This window comes from Nuphar pumila, chromosome 2, assembly GCF_984573655.1.
Source record: "Nuphar pumila chromosome 2, dmNupPumi1.hap1.1, whole genome shotgun sequence".
NCBI lineage: Eukaryota > Viridiplantae > Streptophyta > Magnoliopsida > Nymphaeales > Nymphaeaceae > Nuphar > Nuphar pumila.
The window spans coordinates 94,322,909-94,348,468 of NC_143250.1; the positions used below are offsets into that span (position 1 = coordinate 94,322,909).

At 37.0% G+C, this 25,560-nt stretch overlaps 1 protein-coding gene across 1 annotated transcript in view; it reads left to right on the forward strand.

Annotated features, from left to right (window-relative positions):
- Positions 1-4,665: 4,665 nt before the first annotated feature.
- LOC149846190 (Zinc finger C-x8-C-x5-C-x3-H type family protein) overlaps positions 4,666-25,560 on the forward strand; it is a 39,934-nt gene continuing 19,039 nt past the window's right edge. Inside the window, exons 1-3 of the mRNA XM_089996231.1 lie at positions 4,666-5,011; positions 5,155-5,306; positions 24,356-24,409. Coding sequence (XP_089852357.1) covers positions 4,918-5,011; positions 5,155-5,306; positions 24,356-24,409 — 300 coding nt within the window. The 5' untranslated portion in view covers positions 4,666-4,917. The remainder of the gene's footprint in view (positions 5,012-5,154; positions 5,307-24,355; positions 24,410-25,560) is intronic.

Here is a 25,560-nt window from a genome sequence, read left to right on the forward strand (position 1 = left end):
AAAATATAACTATGATATGTTTTGATTCACTGTTTAGCTATGTCATAAAAAAATATAGCTATGATATGTTTTGATTTACTGTTTAGCTATGTCATAAAAAAAATATAGCTATGATATGTTTTGATTCACTTTTTAGCTGTCATAAAAATATTGCTATGATATGTTTTTGATTCACTGTTTAGATCTGTCAAAAAATATAACTATAATAAGTTTTGATTCATTGTTTAGATTTGTCAATATCTATATATATATATGGTGATGATACACATGGATTCACAATTCAGATCTGTAAAAAAAAACATACAATTGTGATATTTTGATTCATTGTGTAGGTCTGTCAACAAAAAAAGTATAGCTATGAGATGTTTTGATTCACGGTTTAGTAAAAGAAAAAAAATATATGCAGTTATACATGCAATTTGGCTTATGGGTTCATGTGTGTTAAAAAAAATTTGTGTTGGGTGTTGCAGACCCGAAGGACAGGGTTCTGCTGCAGCCCAAACTGCCTAAAATAAATAAATAATACATCAACACGTTATGGCAGTGAGTTGCACACCCGAACTGTTGGATTCTGCCGCAGCCCAACCCGCTTTTGGAACATGAATTTGCAGTTGGTGTTGGGCGTTGTAGACTTGACCAACAGGGTTTTGCCGGAGCCTACCTTATCTCAAGAAAAAAAAAATACTTAACATATAGGCTGGGTGTTGTAGAACTGAATAGTAGGGATTTGCCTCTGCCCCATCTTGTCTCTTAAATGGTAATAAATCTTGTGACAACATGTTGACTGGGTGCTACAGACCGGATAACAACTCATGCTATTTTAATGGGGTCAGTAGCAACTCCAATTTAAATTTAAAAAAAAAATGATAGATACGTAAAACAATGAAATTTGCTATATTGGACAAACTGACACCCATTCAGGTTAGGTTTAGGAATGGACCGAAAGAGGTCTATGAAGCCGATCCACGAATAGCACAATCTCAAATACATATGTGTGAAAAATTGATATATATAGTTATCTATATCAAGGTATTGTTGTTGAAGGAACTAAATTGGATAAGTTATAAAATCGCACCTCAAATTATGATAATACACAAGAGGTGTTCACAATTCGAATACAAATTAGTGTCCAGTTTAAAAGCAGTGGTACCCTAAAAGAGGATGCTGTGTATTTCTAAAGCTCAAAAACACGTGTGGGAATTCGTCGAAACTGTATGGAGCTACAGGAGCTCTGGTGAATTCTATAAGAAATATGGCACTGTCATGTGCATGCGATTTGTCAAAGTGACTTGACATATAATGAAAGGTGTTAGGCGAACATGAGCTTGTTGTTTGTGGATAGTTGTCTGAGTGTTTACTTGCACTATGTCAGATATGTTTACACTTAATACCACCCGAGTGTGGGATGAAATTACGATATCTTTACAAGATATTATGATATGAACCAAAATAATATACAAACCAATGTAAACACTCTTAACTAAAATTTGAGATTTCTTGGTATACATGAAAAACGACATCTGTTATTGGATTATCTAGGTTATGGGTATACTTGAAAGACGATGTATGTTACCAAACTCATTGTCTACTTAGAGAAGTAGACGATACAAACTCTATAGGACATTATTTGTGTTTGTGAGAGCGAGACGTCTCACCTGGTTAACAATCCTCATAGTTAGGGAATCAGGACTGCCAATGTGTCATAGGTAGTAAGTTCAAGTATTTTGCAAAAGTTTACAATATGCATCATATTTCTACTTATTGACATTTGAGAGTAATCTCTCGGTCATAGACCGTCCTCTTTGGGTATACGTACGGCTAGTCACTCGGGTCACTTGATAAAATCTTAATGACCCCCCAGGTGGTATCGGTCTGCTACGACATTTAGCCTGTGCATACCCACAGAGCGAGTTAATAAAACAAACTTAAATCTTTAATTTTAACCTGTATTGTTACATGTCTTTTAGTATTGAGATGGTGATACTTGGGTTTCAAATGAATATTGGAAACTGTTGATGTGACTCGTATGAAATACGTAAAATTGTATATTTATATTATGATAGTTGTATGTTTACCTGGACACATATCACTATGCATATATACAATGATATAATGTTTCTTACTCAAACTGGTTATAGTATAACCCCTCCACATTTCTTGTTTTTTCAGGAAGTGAATGAGATACACAAAGCATATTGTGGGCATCGTTATGAGTAGAGCTATGAGATTCAATATTTGTAGTCCTGCGGATCTTTGATAAACATTATTATTTGTTATTATCATTTTTGTAATAATGATTTGACATTTAATTTATTGATATGATATTGAATGTGGCATGAATAACCTCTATTATTCCTTGTAACTCGCTTATTATTTGACCGAATGTTTAATCAAATATTTTGGTGTGATTTAAAGAAAAATTATTCTAAAATTTTCAAGTCAAATAATTGGGGCGTTACATATCTTATATGTACAGGTAAAGAATTCTAATCTTATTAGACTCCCTAATTTGATAATCCTCTAAAGGATAAAACTTATCCTCATATGATAAAACTTGGATATTGAATCTAAGATCTATTACAAAATAATTCAAATATTACAATATACAAACTAAATAGCATGGATCTTAAATAATCTAATTAATGAAGTTGACCTGGATATGCATTGCTCTGCCCTGCCCACCCCCACCCGAACTACGGGGGGGATATTTGGGATTTTTGGGCATGTGCTCATCTTAGCCCAAATGTGGCTCCACCCTTGGCGTGACAAGAATAAGAACAATGAGTTAATATGTTTCTTTTCTCATAAAAAATCTATGTGAATATTTTGAATAAATGTATGTTTCATTTATTTTTCAAGTCCAATATACTTAATTTTGTTTTAGAGCCTAATACTAGGATTAAGTTATTTGGCTATGAAGCACTTTACATCATAGGGGGGGGGGGGGGGGTTAAAAAAAGGTCGCAGTGAAGTCCCACCAAGAATATAGTACCAAGTAGCAACAAATCCATCAAAGCAAAAAATCGCACTAAGATTCCTACAAAATTACACGTGCCCACCCAAGTGGCAGAAGGTTTGGGAAAAAGGTGCGGACTCCTTTGTCATAGGTTCGACCCCACCGAGTGCCTTTAAATGGTGGGCTCCATAAGAGCTTACTGTCGGTGACCTCACCTGAGGTTTACCTTGCAAGGGGAACGAACCCATTATGTGACCCGGTTCTCAACTAGGGTTCCTCATCATAAAAAAAAAAATGTACCAAATACTAATTTCATATTTTTTAGAATACTTAGAGGAAAACCGTCACACTATCCATCTTCGTGAACATGTAATACCCAATTGCATCACTAATTTATGTCATTTCATCCAAATCATTTGTATATCCTCATCTACACCATCGTTCATTTTTTAATAATTGTAAAAAATACTTTTTAAATATTATTTTAATGATTTTAACACTTGGCACATTATGATTGATACATTATAATCTTCGATTATTTTTTGGTTGATACAGAAGTTGAGTAATGGTATGGCAGATACCGCTGAATGGGTGGGCCCAACAATTCAGGGTACTGAGAACATTGGTTAAAACTCTTCAATAGGCATAATATGCCTTAGATTAATATTTGTTGGTCTCATGTTGGCCACAATCAAAGCCACACCTACCAATCCCTTCAACATGAAAAAAAAAAGAAGCTACAAAGGACCACACCAAAAAGCTAAGTCCCTTACAGCAATTTAACAACTAACATGAAGCCCGGGTCCCATCAAAGGTAAGTGCACCCAAGTAACTCAAACCAAATTGCTTCAATATTCAGCACAGTAAATATTAAAAAAAACACTGTATTTCTATTTTTGGATAGGCCAAGACAAAACATTCCATCACTGACCACATATTAGTAGGCCTCTAGTTGGTAAAATCCTTGAGATCCAATGTCCAAAAGTGTATACCCAGTTGGGTTTTGAATTCGTGACGTCCCATCAACTTGGTGAGCTTCCCAAGTCGCCAAAATCTAACACAACAATTAAATTTTATGAAATACAACATAGTTTTTTTTTTAATAGGTCAAGGAAAAACCCTCTAGACCGCACATTGGTAGGCCTCCAATTAGTAAAACTTTTGATGTCTTTTCTTCTATTGGGGGGGTGTATACTTAGCTTTGACCTTGGGATAAATGATGTTCTTTATGGGTTTTGAGCTCGTGACGTTCGGTCAACTTGGTAAAATTCACAAGTCATTTGAGCAGATGAACAGAGCTATTCTGGGAAAATTTAACACATTTTTTTTAAATCAATGTTATCGATATCTATCGGGCAGAAAATCGACACGGTTCACCCCAGAATCGGGTAAATTTTAATAAATATAAAAACACTATAAATTAAACTTTAAATATTATTTCAATAGTTTTAACATGGTTGACATGTAATATTTTTTATTATTTTCTGGCCGATACAGAATGATTTACTCGAGTATTACCATACAGCTGAATCGGTGGCCAAATGATTGAGGGCCGATACCTGTACTGACAACATTGCTTTTAACACAATATTTGGAAAAAAAAACATGAAATATTTAATCCTTATCACCAATTAAGTTAAAATTAACTATCTTTTGGCGGGGGTATAACAGGAGAGAGAGATAAAGAGAGAGAAAAGATGAAAAACTTTGAAGAGAGAGAGAAATTGATTGAAAAGATCAAACTTTGGAGAGAGAGAGAGAGAGAGAGGGCTCGAAGCAGAGAAGCGAGAGTGAGAGGGTTCACGTCTGTGCTTCCTCCACCTCTCCTTCATATAGGGCCTCCCTCCGACCTTCCAGAACGTTCTAGAAGCCGATAGTCCCCCCTTCCCTCCCCCCACTCTACCTTCTTCTCTTTTCACGCGGGGGACGGTGGGGGATACCCGGGAGAGGTCGTCTTGTCAATGGAGTTCTATGGTAGGATCCCTACAATGGAGGGGTCTCCTACTGATCCTGCCCTAGAGTGGAACCCCCCGAATGCCGAGATCGGGCTCGAAGGTGAGGTTTTTGCTCTTGCATTGATGAATTCCGGTTGCAGAATCGCCGGAATTGGGGATTTTTTCAGGTGGGATTTTGGGGGAATTGGGGAATGGGGTCTGATGAATCGGATGGCTGATGGGTTTGTGTCGTTCGCATTGTAGAACCCATATGGCAGCTGGGACTTGACGGAGACGGCGGTAGGGAATCGTTTCCGGAGCGGCCGGGGGAGCCTGATTGCGCATTCTATATGCGGACGGGGTTCTGTGGGTACGGCGGGAGCTGCCGGTTCAATCATCCCCGCCACCGGAATCTGGTATCTTACTTGCTTTTCTTGCATTTGCTCAGTTGGGTTTCTTAATTTGGATCGAACAGTGCAGTTTGTTGAATTTGTTTGGATTGATCTATGATTTGTGTGAGACATCCAAGACATCCAATTGATTCGATTCAAATTCTAAAGCTAATGAGATTCAAATTGTTCAGTTCGTTGTCTTCTTATTGTTGTTCGATTGTGGGATTGGGTGCATGTTTCTTTTATCTCAGTTGCTTTTCATGGTGAGATGGAGCATCTATTTTGTTTGATTTTGGCTCAAAACTGTTTCTAAGTTTTCCTAAAGGGCAAGGCCCTCAAGGCATTAGATCTTGGGTATGTGCATCACTTTGATCTGATATGGACTCTTGACCTTTGACTTTGGACTTGGATCTTTGGGACAAATTTAATCTCCATGCCTAAAACAGTCTTTCTTGATTTTACCTAGATCCTTTGGGACCTTGCCCTAACTTTTTTCATGGGGCTTTAATAGTCTAAAGTCTAAACAGTCCATAGCTGTCCAACCTCATTGACTGTTGACTTTTAACTCAGTCAAGGTCGATCTTGGACCTTTCAGGGCCGTTTCTGTTTAGTTTTGGTCCTTTTCATGGTGAGATGAACATCCATTTTGTTGGATTTTGGCTCAAAATTGTTCTTTAAGTTCTCTCTATTTTTCCATTTTTTCTTAGTTTGTGGGTAATATGTTTTCTATAAAAGTTTAGTCTTATATTGAAGGATTTTGGGAAACCTCTTGTCCTTATATAGAGGAGTGATGCCTTAAAGGGAAAGGCCCTTAAGGACATTAGATCTTGGGCTTGTGTATCACTTTATTCTTGATCTTGATCTCGACTCGCAACTCATGACTCACAACTCGACTCAACTCTTGTCTCTTGACTAGGGGTGGGCAACCGGCCTAGCAGCTCGATGGCGTCAAGCCGACTCGGACCATCATGGGCCAGGTTTTGGCCATTAATCCCGAGCCTGTTAAGTACCGGGCTGAAACCCAACTCGTTATATAAGTGGGTCGGGCCCGTTAGGTATTGGGTTAAAACCCGACCCGTTATATAAGTGGGTCGAGTCGGGCTCGGCCTGCAGGCTACCGGGCCGGCCTGAGTTATTGATTAATTTTTTTAATAATATAATTTTTTATAAATTAACTATTATATTTAATTCATTTTTTGTTGAATTTAAGATGGGCAACTATTATTGGTTATTAATTTTAGTTTTTTTCATTTAATTCATTTTTTTGTATTCTAAGAATTATTGTATTAATTTTATTAAAAAAAACCTTCAAATGGGTTTAGACTGGATCTGGTTGGACCCGACTCACTTCACATTGGCCCATTGGGATAATGGGCCGGCCCACGAGCTTCTCTTTGAACCCGAGCCCGTTAGTAAATGGGTCGGGCCGTTGATCAAGCCGGCTCAGTCCATTAGTAGGTCAGTCCGGTCCGACCTGATGCCCACCCCTACTCTTAACTCTGGACTTTGGACTTTGGACATGGATCTTTGACAGTTTGTTGAATTTGTTTGGATTGATCTATGATTTGTGTGCGACATCCAAGACATCCAATTGATTTGATTCAAATTCTAAAGCTAATGAGATTCAAAGCTCTTTACTTATTGTTGTTCGATTGGTCCGACTCGGTCCTTTAGTAGTTCAAGCTGGGCTGGGCCGAGCTGACCCGATGCCCACCTCTACTCTTGACCTTTGACTTTGGACTTTGGACTTGGATCTTGGGCTTTGATTTCTTTTTAATACTTGAGACGAATTTAATCTCCAAGTCTAAAACTGACCTTTGACCAGTCCTTAAATCTGTCATTGACTTTGCATTAAACCTATTTGGATCTTTCTAGATTTTATTCGGATCTGTTTGGACCTTGCCCTAACGTTTTGTATGGGGCTTTAATAGTCTAAACAACCCATAGCCACCCAACCCCGTTGATTGTTGACTTTTGACTCAGTTTTTTGTCCAGTTTGTAATGAAATATGCGGAAAAGAAATGTATGTCCTACAATGGACATTCACACATAGAAATCAAAGAACAAGTCCAAAAGAGGACATACACAAAAGCCAATAATGGCTAGAAAGCATAAAATCTTATAAATGCACAAAAGGGCTTGAAGAAGCCACACCTTACAAAGGGGGAGACCCCACTTATTTATAGGCAAGAGAGGAGTGAGGGAGAGTTAGAGAAAAGCAAGAGAGAGGGACCATTGGGAGTCCCAACAAGGAGTCGTTGGGCTCCCAACGGTCACAATTGTGACCGTTGGGGGCCCAACGACTCTTTGTTGGGGCCCCCAATGGCTGTGCATTAAATGCACAAAAAGAAATAAAAAAGGCAAAAAAAGAAAAAGGAAAAAATAGAAAAAGAAAAAGGAAAAAAAGAAGAAAAGGAAAAAGTCTAAAATGCCCCTATTGGGCGAGATTACAAAACTACCCCTTATCGGGTAGTGAATGAGAACTATATATATATATATAAATATAGGTATTACATATATTTTAACACCCTCCCTCAAGCTTTACGGGGATACAACGGAAAGCTTGTTGAGAAGAAACATGAAACGAGGAGCAGCAAGAGCTTTGGTGAAAAAGTCCGCCAACTGGTACTCGGATGTGACATAGGGCAATGCTATGGTTCCTTTTAGGTATTCATCTCGAACATAGTGGCAATCCATCTCAATGTGTTTAGTACGCTCATGGAAGGTGTGGTTGCTGGCAATATAGATAGCACTCTTGTTATCGCAACACATCTTCGAAGGAATTGAGATGACGATGCCCATATCACAGAGGAGACTTCTAAGCCACACAAGCTCCATGGTTGTAGTGGCCATTGCACGATATTCCGCTTCAGTTGAGGACAATGATACTTTATGCTGCTTCTTGCATCTCCAAGAAATCATAGTCACCTAGGAAAACACAAAAACCAGTGGTTGAGACTCTATCATTGGGATTTCCTCCCCAATCAACATCTGTATAAGCAATTAAATCAAGGGATGATGAAGAGGAAAGAAAAACTCCCTTAGTTATGGTGTTTTTAATATATCTGACAATTCTTAAGACTGCACTCATGTGCACAGTTGTAGGTGCATGTTGAAACTGACTGACGGAGTGAACTGCATGAGCTATGTCTGGCCGAGTGATGGATAAGTATGTCAGAGACCCAACGAGTTGACGGTAGGGAGTAGGATTCTCAAGAAGTGTCCCATCTTCCAGTCTCAGCTTTGCATTGATAACCTCAGGGGTTTCTGCCTTCTTATCATCCGAAATTCCAGACTTGGCACAGATGTCAGCAGCAAGTTTCATCTGAGAGAGGATGTACCCTCGAGGTGAATATGCAACTTCAATACCTAGAAAATATCTTAAAAAACCAAGGTCAGACATGTCAAAATTTTCTTTTAAAATTTTCTTAATATCATGGATTCCTTGCTCATCACTTCCAGTGATGATCATATCATCAACATATAGTAGTAGAATAACTACAGAGGACCCTGCACTTTTCACAAATAACGCAGTGTCAGTATAACATGAACGAAAATTTAAGCTAGTCATTACAGTACTAAATCTGTCATGCCAAGCTTTCAGAGCTTGTTTTAACCCATATAGTGCCTTTTTTAGTTTAAGAATTTTGTTTTCACCAATGGATACTCCTGGTGGAGGATCCATATAGACCTCTTCACTTAGTTCGCCATTAAGAAATGCGTTCTTAACATCCAATTGATAGATAGGCCATTTTTTAACGGATGCAACCGCAATAAGAGTCCTAACACTAGTCATTCTAGCTACGGGAGCAAAGGTTTCTTCATAGTCTATTCCGTACTCTTGAGCATATCCTTTGGCTACCAACCTAGCTTTATAACGTTCTAATGACCCATCACTTTTAGTTTTGATTTTGAAGACCCATCTACATCCAATAGACTTCTTTCCAGTGGGTAATGAGGTTATTTCCCAAGTTTTAGCCTTTTCAAGGGCACTAAGTTCAAGTTTCATGGCTTCAACCCATTGAGGAATGTTTTTGGCTTCATTATAGTGTGACGGTTCATGATAAGAGTGTAATGCAATTAGGCATGCCCTATATTTAGGTGTTAGGGACTCATAGGAAACAAACCTATTAGGAGGATTGGAGATCCGGCTAGATCTCCTTAAAGAGGTTTCTTCTATGTTGGAATTTTGAGAATATTTTTCTAAAGCGCTAATAGGAGTTTCTTGACCACGCCTAGCATAGGTTTGAATGGACCTATTTTCAACATCATTACTTGCATTTTCAACATTACTAAGAGGAGTATCCTCTAAATCATTAGGAACATCCTCTTCGTGAGGAATCACATCTTCTTGAGAGAGAAGATCAAATAAGAAAGCATATTCGTTTTCATCAATATCTTTATGTTTCTCAAAACAGTTCTCATTTTCTAAAAATGTAACATCTTTTGATACATATAGTTTGTTGCTTTTGGGATCGAAGCACCTAAAACCCTTTTAATTTTCTCCGTATCCTAAGAACACACATTCGATAGCCTTGGGAGATAACTTATCTCTTTTATGTGTAAGGACAAAGCATTTACACCCAAAAATTCTTAATCTATTAAAATCGGGTGTTCTTTCAAAAAGTTTTTCATATGGAGATATATTTTGTAGGGATGAGGATATCATTCTATTTATCAAATAAGTGGAGGTTAAGGCGGCTTCGGTCCAATAGCATTTTGGAATTTCTTTGGAAATAAGAAGAGTCCTAGTGGTTTCCAAGATGTGTCTATGCTTTCTTTCGGCTAGACCGTTTTGTTGGGGAGTCCTAGGACATGACCTTTGATGACAAATTCCATTGGTTTCCAAATATTCTTGAAATTCATTTGATAGATATTCTCCACCGGAGTTGGATCGAAGAATGGAGATATTAGTTGAAAATTGATTTTTGACAATCATATGAAATTTTTTAAAGAAGTTAAAAACTTCGGATTTTAAATTGAGAAAATAGATCCACACATATCGAGTGAAATCATCAATGAAAGTAACATAATATGAGTATCCTCCTTTTGATATGACCGGAGAAGGACCCCAAACATCCGAATGAACTAATTCAAAGGGTCTTTTTGACACAAATGTTCTTTTTGGAAATGAGGTGAATTTCATTTTTCCAAAAATACAACTCTTGCAAACAAAATGTTTCTCATTACAAAGTTTCTTTCCAAAGGGAAAGAAGTACATTTTTGAGAAGCTTGGATGTCCAAGTCTTTGATGCCAAGTTTCTATATTTTTATCTTGGACATGATTACAAAATGAGTTAGTAGGAAGTTTCAAGTGGGTCATGTAGTAGAGATCTCCCCTCCTATGGCCTTGCCCAATCCGCTTCCCGGACTGGAGATCCTGTATAGAACAATCCTTGGTTGAGAAGGAGATTTCACATCCATGATCACATATTTGGGAGACCGATAAAAGATTTAAATTAAGTTGAGGTACTACTCTTACATTTGGCACAAAAAAATCTTTTGAAAAATCTAAGGTTCCAAAACTTTTAACTTGTAAAGAGGTACCATCGGCGGTGGAAACAAAGGAATTTTTGGAGTTTCTACATACATTGGATAGTCCATTTTCAATAGGGGTCATATGAAAAGATGCTCCAGAGTCAAGGATCCAAGAAGGCGTACCTGGAGGAGAAGAAGAGGCAATGGCGGCTCCCGAAGTTGATGGCGACTTGAGTAGAATTTGTAGTGCTTCGGATAGTTGAGCAAGGGAGAAGGACTCTTTCCCTTTCATTGTCTCCTCCTTCTTTTGTGGGATTTCTTCAACAATAGCAACTTTACCTTTTGGAGGTTCATTTATCTTTGGACAATTAGGTCTTATATGACCCGGTTCTTGACAATGATGGCAAATGGCTTTCCTATAATTGCCATTATAGTTATTTTGCCTCCCAAAGTGTGGAGGCTTATATGCTTTCATATGATTGCCGGGTTTAGACACGGCAAGAACTTCATCTCCTCCTTTAATCATGCCAAGACGTGTTTCTTCTTGGCATATTTCGGCTATGGCATCTTCCAATGGAAGTGGTTTGGATCTATGAAGGAGGGAGGACCTAACTTGTTCATATTCGGGCCTAAGCCCATGTAAAAATTGGAAAAAGTGTTCTTTCTCCATTTGTTCTCTCCTCATTTCAACATCTTCACTTGATACCCATTTGGGTTCAAGAAGGGATAGCTCATCCCACAAAGGGCCAAGAGTGCTATAGTAATCTCTTACACTCATTTCACCTTGCTTAATGGTACGAATTTTTTCTTGGATGAAGAATTGACGAGCAAGGTCTTTTTGGGTATACATACCTTTCATAAAGAACCATGCTTCATTTGCTAGGCGGAATTTAGCAATGTTGGCGCAAATCTTTAACTCCACGTTGTTCATGAACCATGCAAGAATTTTTGCATGCTTACTTTCCCAATCTTCTACCTTGGATTGGTGATCTTCAATAGCTTTCATGCGAGCATTTCCTTCTAGAGCTTTTTCTTGATCACCATCAATTTTCGTAAGTTGAAGTTGAGGTTCCCTAATGGTGCCCATAACGTATCCCCAAAGCTTTTTACCTTTGAGGTTGTTCTCCATGGCGGCGGCCCACATCATGTAGTTAGTACCATTGAGCTTGAAGGAGAGATCAATCTTTTGTTCTCCTTCCATTATATAATCAAGAATGGAGGACAAACAAAGAGAGATAAAACAAGACAACTAGCAATATGAATCAAGAGCACAACCAAGGCTCTGATACCATGTAATGAAATATGCGGAAAAGAAATGTATGTCCTACAATGGACATTCACACATAGAAATCAAAGAACAAGTCCAAAAGAGGACATACACAAAAGCCAATAATGGCTAGAAAGCATAAAATCTTATAAATGCACAAAAGGGCTTGAAGAAGCCACACCTTACAAAGGGGGAGACCCCACTTATTTATAGGCAAGAGAGGAGTGAGGGAGAGTTAGAGAAAAGCAAGAGAGAGGGACCATTGGGAGTCCCAACAAGGAGTCGTTGGGCTCCCAACGGTCACAATTGTGACCGTTGGGGGCCCAACGACTCTTTGTTGGGGCCCCCAATGGCTGTGCATTAAATGCACAAAAAGAAATAAAAAAGGCAAAAAAAGAAAAAGGAAAAAATAGAAAAAGAAAAAGGAAAAAAAGAAGAAAAGGAAAAAGTCTAAAATGCCCCTATTGGGCGAGATTACAAAACTACCCCTTATCGGGTAGTGAATGAGAACTATATTTATATATATATATATATATATATATATATATATATATATATATATATATATATAAATAGGTATTACATATATTTTAACACAGTTTTGGTGCCCTTCTTGGGGCTAGCCATTTGGGCATTCATGGCTAGCCGTTTGGCCAACAATGACCCATAATGGCTAGACGTTTTGGCATCTTAAAAGCCATTTATAGCCTCTATTGTGGCGGGGTGGTGGTGGTGGGGTGGGGGGGGGGGGTGGGGGGGCTAGGGCCTATATAAACCCTGACCCTCTTCCATTTCTATTATCCTCAACTCTCTTATCTCCCATCTCTCTTGAGTTCTCCTCTCCTATGAGCTCTCTCTCTCTTCTCTTTTGTTTTGGAATTTCAAGTTCGGATCTTTTTTGAGATCCAGATCCGCTAGCAGTTCGAATCCAGTTGTTATTCAGATCTAGATCCTGGATCCAGTTCTAGTTGCTATTCAGTTCTAGATCTAGTTGGTATCGAGACCCAATTGATGTTCAGATCCATTACTAAGATTCAGATTCAGTTGCTATTCAAATCCGGGTACTATTTAGATCCATACCCACTTACATTTTGGATTCATATCCATATTCAAATACAGGATCCATACCCAATTCGAACCTAGATCTTCCTATCCTAGTTACGAGGTTATTCAAGGTGGTTCATGTCGAGGTTATTGGTCTCACCTAGTGCAGGGCATATACCGGTTTTTCACGAGCAAGCAAAAACTCAATTATATCCTGGGAGCATAGTTGCACGAGTACCCATTGCACCAAGGACTTGATCCTAAGTGGGGCAACTATCGCTTTAAAGATAGTGCGTGTATATGCATGCCTTCGAGTGTATCTGGTTCAAGCTCAGTTGCTAGAGCCACTAAGTTAAGTAGAAGTTCCAACAATTTTCAAGCGATAGTTTTGAAAATGGCGACTGTAAAAGTTGAAAACTAGGAGCTGCCCCAGTTGCCCCAGTTCGTTATTACCAATTTCAAACGATGGCAACAAAAGATACTTATTTTCCTCACGATTGTAAATGTGGTGTAGTGCTCGTGGAGGACTGTCCTTAAGAACGAGAGAACAAAACCATTACTGAAATCGCAAGAGACGAAAGTGGGAGCAAGATGACTTCGTGTGTCGCATACACATACTGAATTCTCTTTTTAACACCCTGTTTGACCTTTACTCAGAGGTCAACATTGTAAAGAAGTTGTGGGAAGCCCTTGAAATCAAGTATAAAACGGAGGATGCAGAAAATCATAAGTTTTTGGTTAATAAGTATATGAATTTCAAATTCTTCGATGATAAGCCACTGCTACCTCAAGTTTATGAGATGCAAAACTTGGCTAATCAGATGAAGTCTGAGGGTATGAACCTTGATGAATCATTCCAAGTGACTGCAATCATTGGTAGATTGCCCCCATCTTAGAAAGATTATCGAAATGAATTAAAACATAAGAATGAAAAGCTTACCTTAGAACAATTTTTTCAACATCTTAGAATTGTGGAGGAAGCTCGATCTCGAGATAAGAAAGATGGCGTAAAAGAAGTTCGTGCTATGGTACACATCGTTGAATGCAAACCAAAGTTCAATCTCGGACTTAAAAACAAGAACAAGAAATCTAAATTCGATGCTAAAAAGATAGACTGTTTTCTGCTATACTTGTGGAAAACCGGTTCACTATGCGAGAGAATGCTATCATAGGAAAAAATTTCAAGGCAATAAAGCTAGTAAACCCGATGACTACCTGGTGGTTGTAGTTAGTGAGATATTCATGATTAATTCGGATAAAGGGTGATACGTGAATTTTGGATCAACGATCCACTCATGCAATGATAAAAGTATGTTCAAAACATACAAAACTATGGGAGAAGACCATATGATTTATATGGGTGATAGGCATGAAGCTAAGGTTCATGGAAAAGGGAGTGTGAGACTTCATTTCACTTTCGGGAAATGTTTAACCCTCTAAAATATGTATCACGTACCTACCATCACGAAAAATCTTGTATTTACCTATCTACTTGCAACTCATGATTTCAAAGTTGTATTGGAATTCAACAATATTATACTGTTGAAGAACCACAAGTTTGTAGGCAAAGGCTACTCCATCAATGGGTTGTTCAAACTCAATATGAGTAATAAAGTTGATTGTTCTTCTGTTTATATGCTTGACTCATGATTTGTGACGTGCTAGATTAGGACATGTTAATTACAAGTCTTTGCGAAGCATAAGTAACTTAGGACTTATTCTTAAATGCAAAACTGAATATCTTAAAAAATGTGATGTTTGTATTCAAACAAAATTTGCGAAAAAACTATTTCAGAGTGTTGAAAGAACTTCTAAGTTATTAGATTCAATACACAGGGATGTATGTGATTTGAAAAATACTTTAACTCGTGGGGGTAACAATTATTTTATAACTTTTATTGATGAGTTCACAAAATATGCTTACGTCTGTCGCATGAAAACAAAAGATGAATCATTTGAAAAATTTAAGATTTTCAATGCTGAGGTTGAAAACTTTCATAATTGCAAAATAAAGTTTTTTAGATCATATAAAGGTGGTGAATATCTTTCAAATGTTATTGATTTTTGTGAGATTCATGGAATACATAGATACTTCTCAACATAATGGTGTAGCTGAACATAAAAATAGGACTCAGATTGATATGGTTAATTCAATACTTATTAGTTATGGTATAAATTATAATCTATGGGGTGATGTGTTACTACTTAGTTCATATCATATCTTAAATAGAGTTCCATATTCTAAGTCTAATACTATACCTTGTGAATTTTGAAAAGGTAGAAAACCAATTTTAAATGATTTAAAAGTTTGGGTTTGTATTGCTTATGTAAAGCTTATTAAACAAAAACTAACCAAACTAGGTCCAAAAACCATATGTGTTTTCATTGGATATTTTCAAAATAGTAAGGTGTATAAATTTATGGATATTAAAACCAAAGTGTTTTTAGAATCTATCCAAGCTGAATTCAGAGAAGATTTAACTTTAAATTCACTTAAAGCTCCAAAAATTATTATAAATAATCCAAGAAAAATAATTTGTGAGTTTGAAAATCTTGAATTTCAAAAGAGTAAAAGATCCAGAAAACCAAAAGATTTTGGTCATTTTTTAAATTAAAAAAAACCTATTTTTTCCACAAGCTATTGTTAAAATGTATCTCTCTTTATGTAAATATTTACATATATATATATATATATATATATATATATATATAAAGAGAGATACATATACATATATACATCACGTATATATGTATATGTATCTATCTATATATATATATATATGTAAATATATATGTTTCTTTTTTCTTGTAAAACCCGGAAGGGTATTTTAGTCATTTCTCTCCATCTTGCGCATATTCATAATTATGAATATGCTGTAATTCTTTTTGCTTTTTTTACTTTTCTTCTTTTCTTTTTTCTTTTCCCTTTTTTGTCTTTTTTTCTTTATTTCTTTGTTGACTCAAAGTCAACCTTGGAGGGCTCAACACTAGCTGTTGAGCCTCTCCAACGGTTAGAATTCTAACCGTTGGAGGGGCTCCAACAGCTAGTGGAGCCCCTCCAAGGCTCCTTTTCCCTCTTATAAATAGGGGAGTTCCCCCTTTGTAAACTTCACTTCTTGGAGCTTTTGTTCTCATTCTTCTCAATAAAATTCTTTATATTTTGTATGCCTTTGTGCATTTGAGTTTCTTTATTGTACCTTTGTGTACATTCGTTCTAAGTGTTCTTGTGCATTTGTGCACGTTGGTGGTGTTGTGCTTATTGCACACTTTATCTCATTTTTTGAGATATTTTCACATGGTATCAGAGCTAGGCTTAAAGGAAAAGAAGATCGTGCTTTTTTTCTCTTCGTTGGAGTACCTCGTAAAGCGTGCCATTAAGTTGTGGTGGTTGGAGTGAAGATTCGGCTCTTCATCCTATATTTTAGAAGCTTCCTACATCAAGAAGTGACTCATTTCGCATTGTGGTACGCATTTATTTCTCTTTGTATCATCTCTAATGGGCGAAAAGGATTCTCACTTCTCTCTTGGCTTCAAATTGAATGGAACGAATTATCATGTATGGGCCGGGAATATGGAGGCCCATATAAAAGGAAAGGGTCTTTGGGGATATGTTCAAGGAACTATTCCCGAACCCGAACCAAAAATTACTACCCTTGAGAGAGGGGAGATCAAGGTTCTTGAGGGAGAAGAAAGAGAAAAGACTTTTGAAGATTACAATAAGAAGCATGAAGAATGGGAAATGAAAAATTACAAAATACTCTCATGGTTCTTCTCTTCGGTTGAGACCAAAATTAATGCCAACATTCTAAAGTTCAAAAAGGCATATCAAGTATGGGAATATATTGAAAGAATGTATACTTTAAGAGATTTGTCCCATAAATACTATCTCCAAAAGAAGGCTTTAACCCTTCAACAAGGAGAAATGTCCGTTAGAGAGTATTTCGCCGAGTTATCCACTATTTGGGATGGACTTGCCCTCCAAGAACCTAAATGGAGTGGTGAGGCTATTGAATTGAGAGCCAAACAATTAGAAGAGGATCATTTCTTTAACTTTTTAAATGGGCTTAGACCCGAGTTTGAACAAACTAGATCCTTTCTTTTGTCTTCTTTCTCTTCTCTTCCATTGGAAGATGTGCTTACCAAATTAAGTGGAGAAGAAACTAGAATGAGAATGAATAAAACCAATCTAAGTGTGTTGGCCGTTCTCTCTAAAGATGAGGATGAGGGTGCTTATGCCGTCTCAAGACCGGGGAATAATGTTAAAACCTATAAACCCCCTCATTTTAACAAAAATCAAGGAGGAAGAAAAAATGATGGGCATTATGGAAGAAGAGATTATAGTAAGATCATATGCCATTTTTGCAAAGAACCAGGTCACATTAAACCGGTATGCCCTAAATGGAAGAAGATGGTGGCTATGTCTACTACTTTTCAATCTACCAAGGAGGAAGGTCCATCAACTTCCAACCATGCTACTTTGGCTCTCAATCAAATCATGGAAGCTCTTCAACCACTCCTCAAGGGATCTGTTTCCGGAGCCGCTATGACCACCTTCTCTCCTCCCGGTATGACTCTTTGGCTCTTAGACTCGGGTGCATCCTTTCATATGACTCCAAATGTTTTTGCACTTTCTAAATACTCAAAAAATTTGTCACCTTCTTTTGTCTCTACCGCGGATGGGGCTTCTCTTGAAATAAAAGGAATTAGTGATTTTGAAAGACAAGGTTTTTCTATTCCTAAAGTTAGATTTATACCAAAACTAAATTTAAATTTGCTTTCCGTCTCTCAACTATCGGATCATGGGTGTGATATCAAATTCTCATCAAATAAATGTTGGATACAGGATCGTCGGTCCGGGAAGTTGATTGGGGAAGGCTCTAGGAAGGGAGATCTTTATCTCATGAAATTTCTTCAAATTCCAAAAACCTCTTTTTGTAATGTTGCCCAACATAAGGATATAAATGTTTGGCATAAACGCCTTGGGCATCCAAATATTGTCAAGCTTTCGTATTTACATTTTGCTAAAACCTTATGTAAAGACAATTTCAATTGTAATGATTGTATTCTTGGTAAAATGAGAAGCTTACCTTTTGGACAAAGAACTATGTTTTCAACTAAGCCTTTCGAAATTGTGCATTCGGATGTTTGGGGACCGGCACCCGTTGTGTCTAAGAGAGGATTTTCGTATTATGTTATTTATGTGGATGATTTCTCAAGGTATAGTTGGATATACTTCCTCAAACATAAACATGAGTTTTTCTCTACTTTTAAGGTTTTTCACAAGTTAATACAAAATCAATTCAATAGTAAATTACAAATTCTTAGAACCGATTCCGGGGGAGAATATCTCTCAAATGATTTCAAAAGTTATATTGAAAATAATGGGATTGTTCATCAAAGGTCTTGTCCCAAAACTCCCCAACAAAATGGGTTGGCCGAACGAAAACATAGACACATAATTGAAACTATAAGAACTTTGCTAATTTCTCAAAAAATTCCAAAAAGATTTTGGGCCGAAGCGGCTCTTGCATCGATTTATCTCATCAACCGACTTCCATCCAAAAACTTGAATCAAATATCTCCGTATAAAATCTTGTATAAAAAAGAACCCGATTACAATAGGTTAAGAATTTTTGGTTGTAAATGTTTTGTTCTCACCGATAAGAATGATAAATTATCTCCCAAAGCTATTCCTTGTGCGTTTTTAGGATATTCGGAAACCCAAAAAGGTTTTAGGTGTTATGATATTAAGAATGATAAACTATATGTTTCAAGAAATGTAACCTTTTTAGAAAACATAAGTGGTTTTGAAGAACACAAAACCCATGAAGATAATGCCGATTATTCTTTTTTGTTTGAACTATTATCTAGAAATGAAGATTTTTTTAGCGATGATGAATTAAATGAGAATGAGGATATAAGTGAAAGTATTCCTCAAACCATTCATGATGAAGAAGAAATGATAAATGAACCAATTACCTATACTCATAGAGATAAAAACACTTTTAGAAGTGCAATAGAGAAATATAGCGATCTTAGTGAATCTTCCAACAACTCTCGAAGAACTGAAAGATCTAGGAAAAATCCTTCTAGATTTATATCCTATGAGTCTTTTTCTCCAAAGCATAGGGCATGTCTTAGTGCCATTCACTCATATCAAGAACCTAGAAATTTTAAAGAAGCTAAGGAAATGATAGAATGGAGGGATGCCATGGACAACGAACTTAGAGCCCTCAACAAAGCCAAAACGTGGGTTTTTCAATGTCTTCCAGAAGGAAAGAAAACAATAGGATGTAGATGGGTTTTTAAAGTCAAAACCAAGAGTGATGGCACTCTCGAAAGATATAAAGCTCGTCTTGTCGCAAAAGGATATAGTCAAGAATACGGCATCGATTACGAAGAAACCTTTGCTCCTGTTGCACGAATGGTTACTGTAAGGTGTTTGATCACCATTGCATCTATTAAAATCAATGGAGATGTAAGAAACTACTCTCATAGAGGCTACTCTCATAGAGGCTATTTTTTGTCTCAAACTAAACTTGCCTGTGAGATTCTTGACAGATCAAGTATTACTGATGATAAAATCTGTGAGACCCCAGAAATTGTGGGATAAAAAATGAAGATCGATGATGGGAAACCTTTGGAGGATCCTACCCCCTACCGGCAACTTGTGGGATCTCTAATGTATCTTAGCATCACAAGATCAGACATCTCTCATGTCGTGCATACTGAAAGCCAATTTCAGCATGCTTCTACATCGGTTCATATGAGTGCCGTTCTCCGAGTTGTCAGATACATAAAGGGAACTTTAAACAAGGGAGTTTTCCTTTCCTCATCTTCTGAGTTAAATTTGATTGCCTATACTGACTCTGATTGGGGAGGTAACCCAAATAATCGTCACTCCACTACAGGCTTTTGCATTTTTTTAGGTGAATCCCTGATTTCATGGAGATGTAAGAAACAACAGAAGGTGTCTCTATCATCCACCGAAGCAGAATATCGAGCCATGGCGTCTACAACTATGGAGATTGTCTGGATTCATCAGTTGCTGCAAGACATGGGGATTCCAATTCAAGAACCCACAAAGTTATGTTGTGATAATAAGAGTGCAATCTATATTGCCAAGAACCACACGTTTCATGAGCGGACAAAGCATATTGAGATGGACTGTCATTATGTCCGTGAGGCATATCTACAAAAAGTCATCGATCTTCCTTATGTGACGTCAGAATATCAGTTGGCAGATTTCTTCACCAAGGTGCTTTTCTCTCCAAGATTCAACTTTCTCCTTAGCAAACTTTCGGTCATTGTGCCCTAAGTTTGAGGGAGGGTGTTAAAATGTATCTATCTTTATGTAAATATTTACATATATATATATATATGTATATATAAAGAGAGATACATATACATATATACATCACGTATATATGTATATGTATCTCTCTTTATATATATGTAAATATATATGTTTCTTTTTTCTTGTAAAACCTGAAAGGGTATTTTAGTCATTTCTCTCCATCTTGCGCATATTCATAATTATGAATATGCTGTAATTCTTTTTGCTTTTTTTACTTTTCTTCTTTTCTTCTTTTCTTTTCCCTTTTTTGTCTTTTTTTCTTTATTTCTTTGTTGACTCAAAGTCAACCTTGGAGGGCTCAACACTAGCTGTTGAGCCTCTCCAACGGTTAGAATTCTAACCGTTGGAGGGGCTCCAACAGCTAGTGGAGCCCCTCCAAGGCTCCTTTTCCCTCTTATAAATAGGGGAGTTCCCCCTTTGTAAACTTCACTTCTTGGAGCTTTTGTTCTCCATTCTTCTCAATAAAATTCTTTATATTTTGTATGCCTTTGTGCATTTGAGTTTCTTTATTGTACCTTTGTGTACATTTGTTCTAAGTGTTCTTGTGCATTTGTGCACATTGGTGGTGGTGTGCTTATCGCACACTTTATCTCATTTTTTGAGATATTTTCACAGCTATTACCTCTCCTGATACTCTTTTTTGGAAATAAGCTATAGAGAGTGAATTATATTCTATCATAAAAATAAAACTTGAATTTTGGTTGATTTATTCTCTGGTTTTAAACCTTTGGGATGTAAATGAATTTTTAAAAGGAAACTTTGAACTGATGGCTCTATTGAAAAATTTAAAGCTAGACTTGTAGCTAAAAGTTCCAAACAAAAACCCAGACTTGATTATTTTGACACGTATACTCCTTTATGAAGAATTACATTTATTAGAACTATGGTTGCTTTGGCATCAATTTACAATTTTGAAATTAGTCAAATGGATGTCAAAACTGCTTTTTTGAATGTCTTATAAGAAGAAATTTATATGGAACAATCAAAAGGTTACATAACACCAGGTCAAGAAAAAAAGTTTGCAAACTGTATGGTTTAAAACAATTAACTAAACAGTGACATGAGAATTTTGAGGAAGTAATCATTTCATATGGTTTTAAAATTTATGACTTTGATAAATGCATATATAGCAAAGTAAAAAATAATATTGTTATAATTATTTGTCTCTAATTTGTCTCTATATGGATGATATGCTAATCATAAGTAATAAATAATAATGTAGAATGCATAAATAATAACAAAAAACTTTCTTTCATCTAAATTCGACAGGAAAGACATGAGTTTAGCTGATGTTATACTTGATATTAATTTGATTAGACATGAGAATGATTATGCATTAACTCAATCCCACTACATTGAGAAAATACAATCATTATGATTATAAGCCTGATGAAGGGTCAAACCATGTCGACTAGTTCAATGGGAAGAACAAGTCTCTGAGTGATTAGATTGAGCACTTAATAATTTTTTCATTTCTGATGTCAAGTACTCGAAACCTGTGTACAAAAGTTGAGTTTGAATTGAATTCTTAATAAGATCCATAGGCTTTATCACTGTGGTGTTTCAAACAGGCTTACACCCTTGATGAACTTACCTATGCGAGTGTGAAGGTGGGGGTCGCCTTCTATGAGACTTTGACTTTATCTCTAGAGAACTCATGAAACTGAGATACAACACAAGACCCTTAATGTACTGTATATATAGGTAGACAAGCTATGACCAACTGAAGTGAAAGTGTGTGTTACGATGTCTGGAAGGTCGATTAAGATTCTTAATTCAAAGCTAACGATATTGAGATTCTGAGAACCCAGACTGACTAAATCTAAGTAACACTAACGTGAGTGTTTAAATCCAAAATGTACCTTCACTTATGCATTGAATCTTCATGAACAACCTCTCTAGTCCTTTTCTATAGTTTTGATACACGTGGGGGGATTGTTGGATTTTGACTCAAAACTGTTCATAGGTTTTTCTTTTATTTGTTCATTTTTTTCTAAGTTTGTGGGTAATGGGTTCTCTACAAAAGCTTAGTCCTACGTTGAAGGATTTTGGGTAACCTTTGTCCTTATATAGAGGGGTGGTGCCTTAAAGTACAAGGTCCTCAAGGGCATTAGATTTGGGGCTTGTGTATCACTTTATTTTTGGACCTTGGACTTTGGATCTTGACTCTTGACTCTTGACTCTTGACTCTTGACTCTTGACTCTTGACTCTTGACTCTTGACTCTTGACCTTTGACTTTGACTTTGACTTTGGATTTGGATTTAGACCTTGGACCTTGGACCTTGGGTTTTGGGCTTAGGTTTGGTCTTTTATTTAATCCCGAAGTCTAAAACCGATCTTTGATCATGCCTTAAAATTGTCATTGACTTTGCATTAAACCTATTTGAATATTTCTAGATCTTACCCGGATTCGTTTGGACCTTGCCCTAACGTTTTGCATGGGGCTTTAATAGTCTAAACGGTCCATAGCCACCCAACTCCATTGATTGTTGACTTTTGACTCTATCAAGGCCGATCTTGGACTTTTTAGGGTTGTTTCTATCCAATTTTGGTGCCTTCTTGGGCTAGCCATTTGGGCATTCATGGCTAGCCGTTTGGTTAGACATGGCCGATAATGGCTGGATGTTTTGGCTTCTTAAAAGCCATTTATGACCTTTATTGTGGCTAGGGGGCTGGGGCCTATATAAACCCCAACCTTCTCTCATTTTTATCATCCTCTGCTTTCTTCTCTCCACTCTCTCTCGAGTTCTCTCTCATGAGCTATGCTCTTTCTCTCTCTCTTCTCTTTTGTTTTGGAGTTTCAAGTTCGGATCTTTTTTGAGATCCAGATCCGATAACAATTCAGATCTAATTGTTATTCAGATCTAGATTCAGTTGCTATTTGGATTCAGATCCAATTTTTATTTGGATCCAGATGCAATTGCTATTCAGATTCAAATCCAATTGCTATTTGGATCCAGATCCAGTTGTTATTTGGATCCAGACCCAGTTGATGTTCCGATCTAGTACTAAGATCTCGATCCAGTTGCTATTTAAATTCGGGTAATGTTTAGATCTATACCCAGTTACAGTTTGAATCTATATTCATATTCAAACTTAGGATCCATACCCAATTCGAACCTAGATCTTCCTATCAAGGTGATTCATGTCGAGGTTATTGGTTTCACCCAGTGCAGGGTGTGAACTTGTTTTTCACGAACAGGTGAAAACTTGGTTGTATCCTGAGAGCATAGTTGCACGAGTACCCATTGTACTGAGGACTTGATCCTAAGTGAGGCAACTATCGCTTGAAAGATAGTGTGTGTATACGTGTGCCTCCGAGCGTACCTGGTTCAAACTCAGTTGCTTGACCCACTAAGTTAAGCAGAAGTTCCAAGACATTTTGGTTCTAGAATATCATGTTGGAGTTGTATCCATTTTTGGGCATTGTAATTGTGCTTGGCCTTTGTGCAGCTATAACAATGAATTTGAGATTATTGAAGGGGAGCTTTAGATCTTTGTTGGAAGTTTGCATGATGTTCCCTTTTCGGGCATCGGATTGAGATGTGTGTGTGTATGTGTTATGCATCGTGATCTATAGTTGCTGTTATGTGAGGGATATTGGATTTTGTTAGTAGGCATTGCACTCATTTTTAGAAGAAGTCAGATCGATTTCTCAGCTTTCAATTGGAACATTTATATTTATAGTTGTATGTTTGTATTGACTGGGTGAGTTTGGTGTGTTAGCTAAAGGATGATTCTTTGGTTGTTCGGCACTTGGTAAGTGCATCACTTGGGATTTTTCATCTTCCCTGGTTTTTTGTTCTAGGGGTGTCCTTTGCAGCTGCCTTTCGTCGACAATGTGTTATCTTAATTCCATATATTGTTAAATATGTTTACAAATAATCTTAAGTGATATTGATTTTGTGAATTGTGTTATATTGCAGCAGGTTGCAGTTTTAGGGGAGTACCCAGAAAGAGTGGGTGAGCCTGTCTGCCAGGTACATCCTTCCATGTATTCTTTAATTTATGTTGCCCCCCATCCCGTTTTTGGTATATGTGAACATCAAAAGAAGCCTCGTGTGTTGCTCTCTGCATAGCACTTTTCATTGTACATTTTTTATTCAACCAAAGGTTCTTTTAGGCACACAAAGAGTAACTCATACAGAAACATACCTAATCTCACTGAAGTCTGCATCATTTGCTGAGTCCTTGACCTTAGTGGCATATCATTATGATTGTTTTACCAGAAATTCCCAATGTCATCCTCAGTTGAGTTTTTCTGATAAAAACTTTGCACATCTGGTAATTCATCCATTTGGTTTATCTGAGGATCCATCAGATTGTGTGAAAAACATGAAATGCCAGACATTTAACATGCATACAACCAGCATATTGGTTGCAACCAGCATCTCGCTGGATGGCCTCCTCTTCAATAAGAGCCTTGGAAAGTTGTTCGTGGTTCTTTCCAGACAGGAGGGAACTGCCCCCTCTTCTTGCCATACCATGCCTTGAAAGAGCCTGGGGAAACAAAAAACTTTTGAAGTACTTTTCTAGGACCTCTCTTGACTGTTATCCTACCATGATATTATATATTTTTTCTTTCTTATTTTTTGGTTTTCTTTGGGAGATGGTCTGATGGACTTGGTTGTAAAGGATGGAATTAGAAGGTGTGGGTTCACTTTAATTTGCATTTCATACCTCACGAAATGCCCTTTTCTGGCCACCACAGGAAACAGCCAACATACAGAACTGCACATTTATAAGTGATCCCCTTATTTTTGTGACATAAAAGATAGAACCTGATAATGTAGTCTTTCCCAAATCTAGCTTTTGTGAGTAGAATGTTGATTTGAATAATTTAATTAATGCACTATCACTACATCCCTAGAATTTTCCTTGAATTATAAAGTACTTTGAAAGAATTAGCGATATGTGCAGTTCATATTAACGTGGTATGGACAACTAACAATATCTTTGACTTCTGAGATGGATCAAACATGTATTAAATCTTAGTTTGTTCTGAGTAGTGAGATAATTCATTGTCAAATCTTCTACTTATAGCTTCCAGTAGTTTATTTGGCATTAGATTCACTCTTGTTAGAATATGGCTCACGATTTTATCCCAGGTCTATTGCAAAATAAAAAAAAG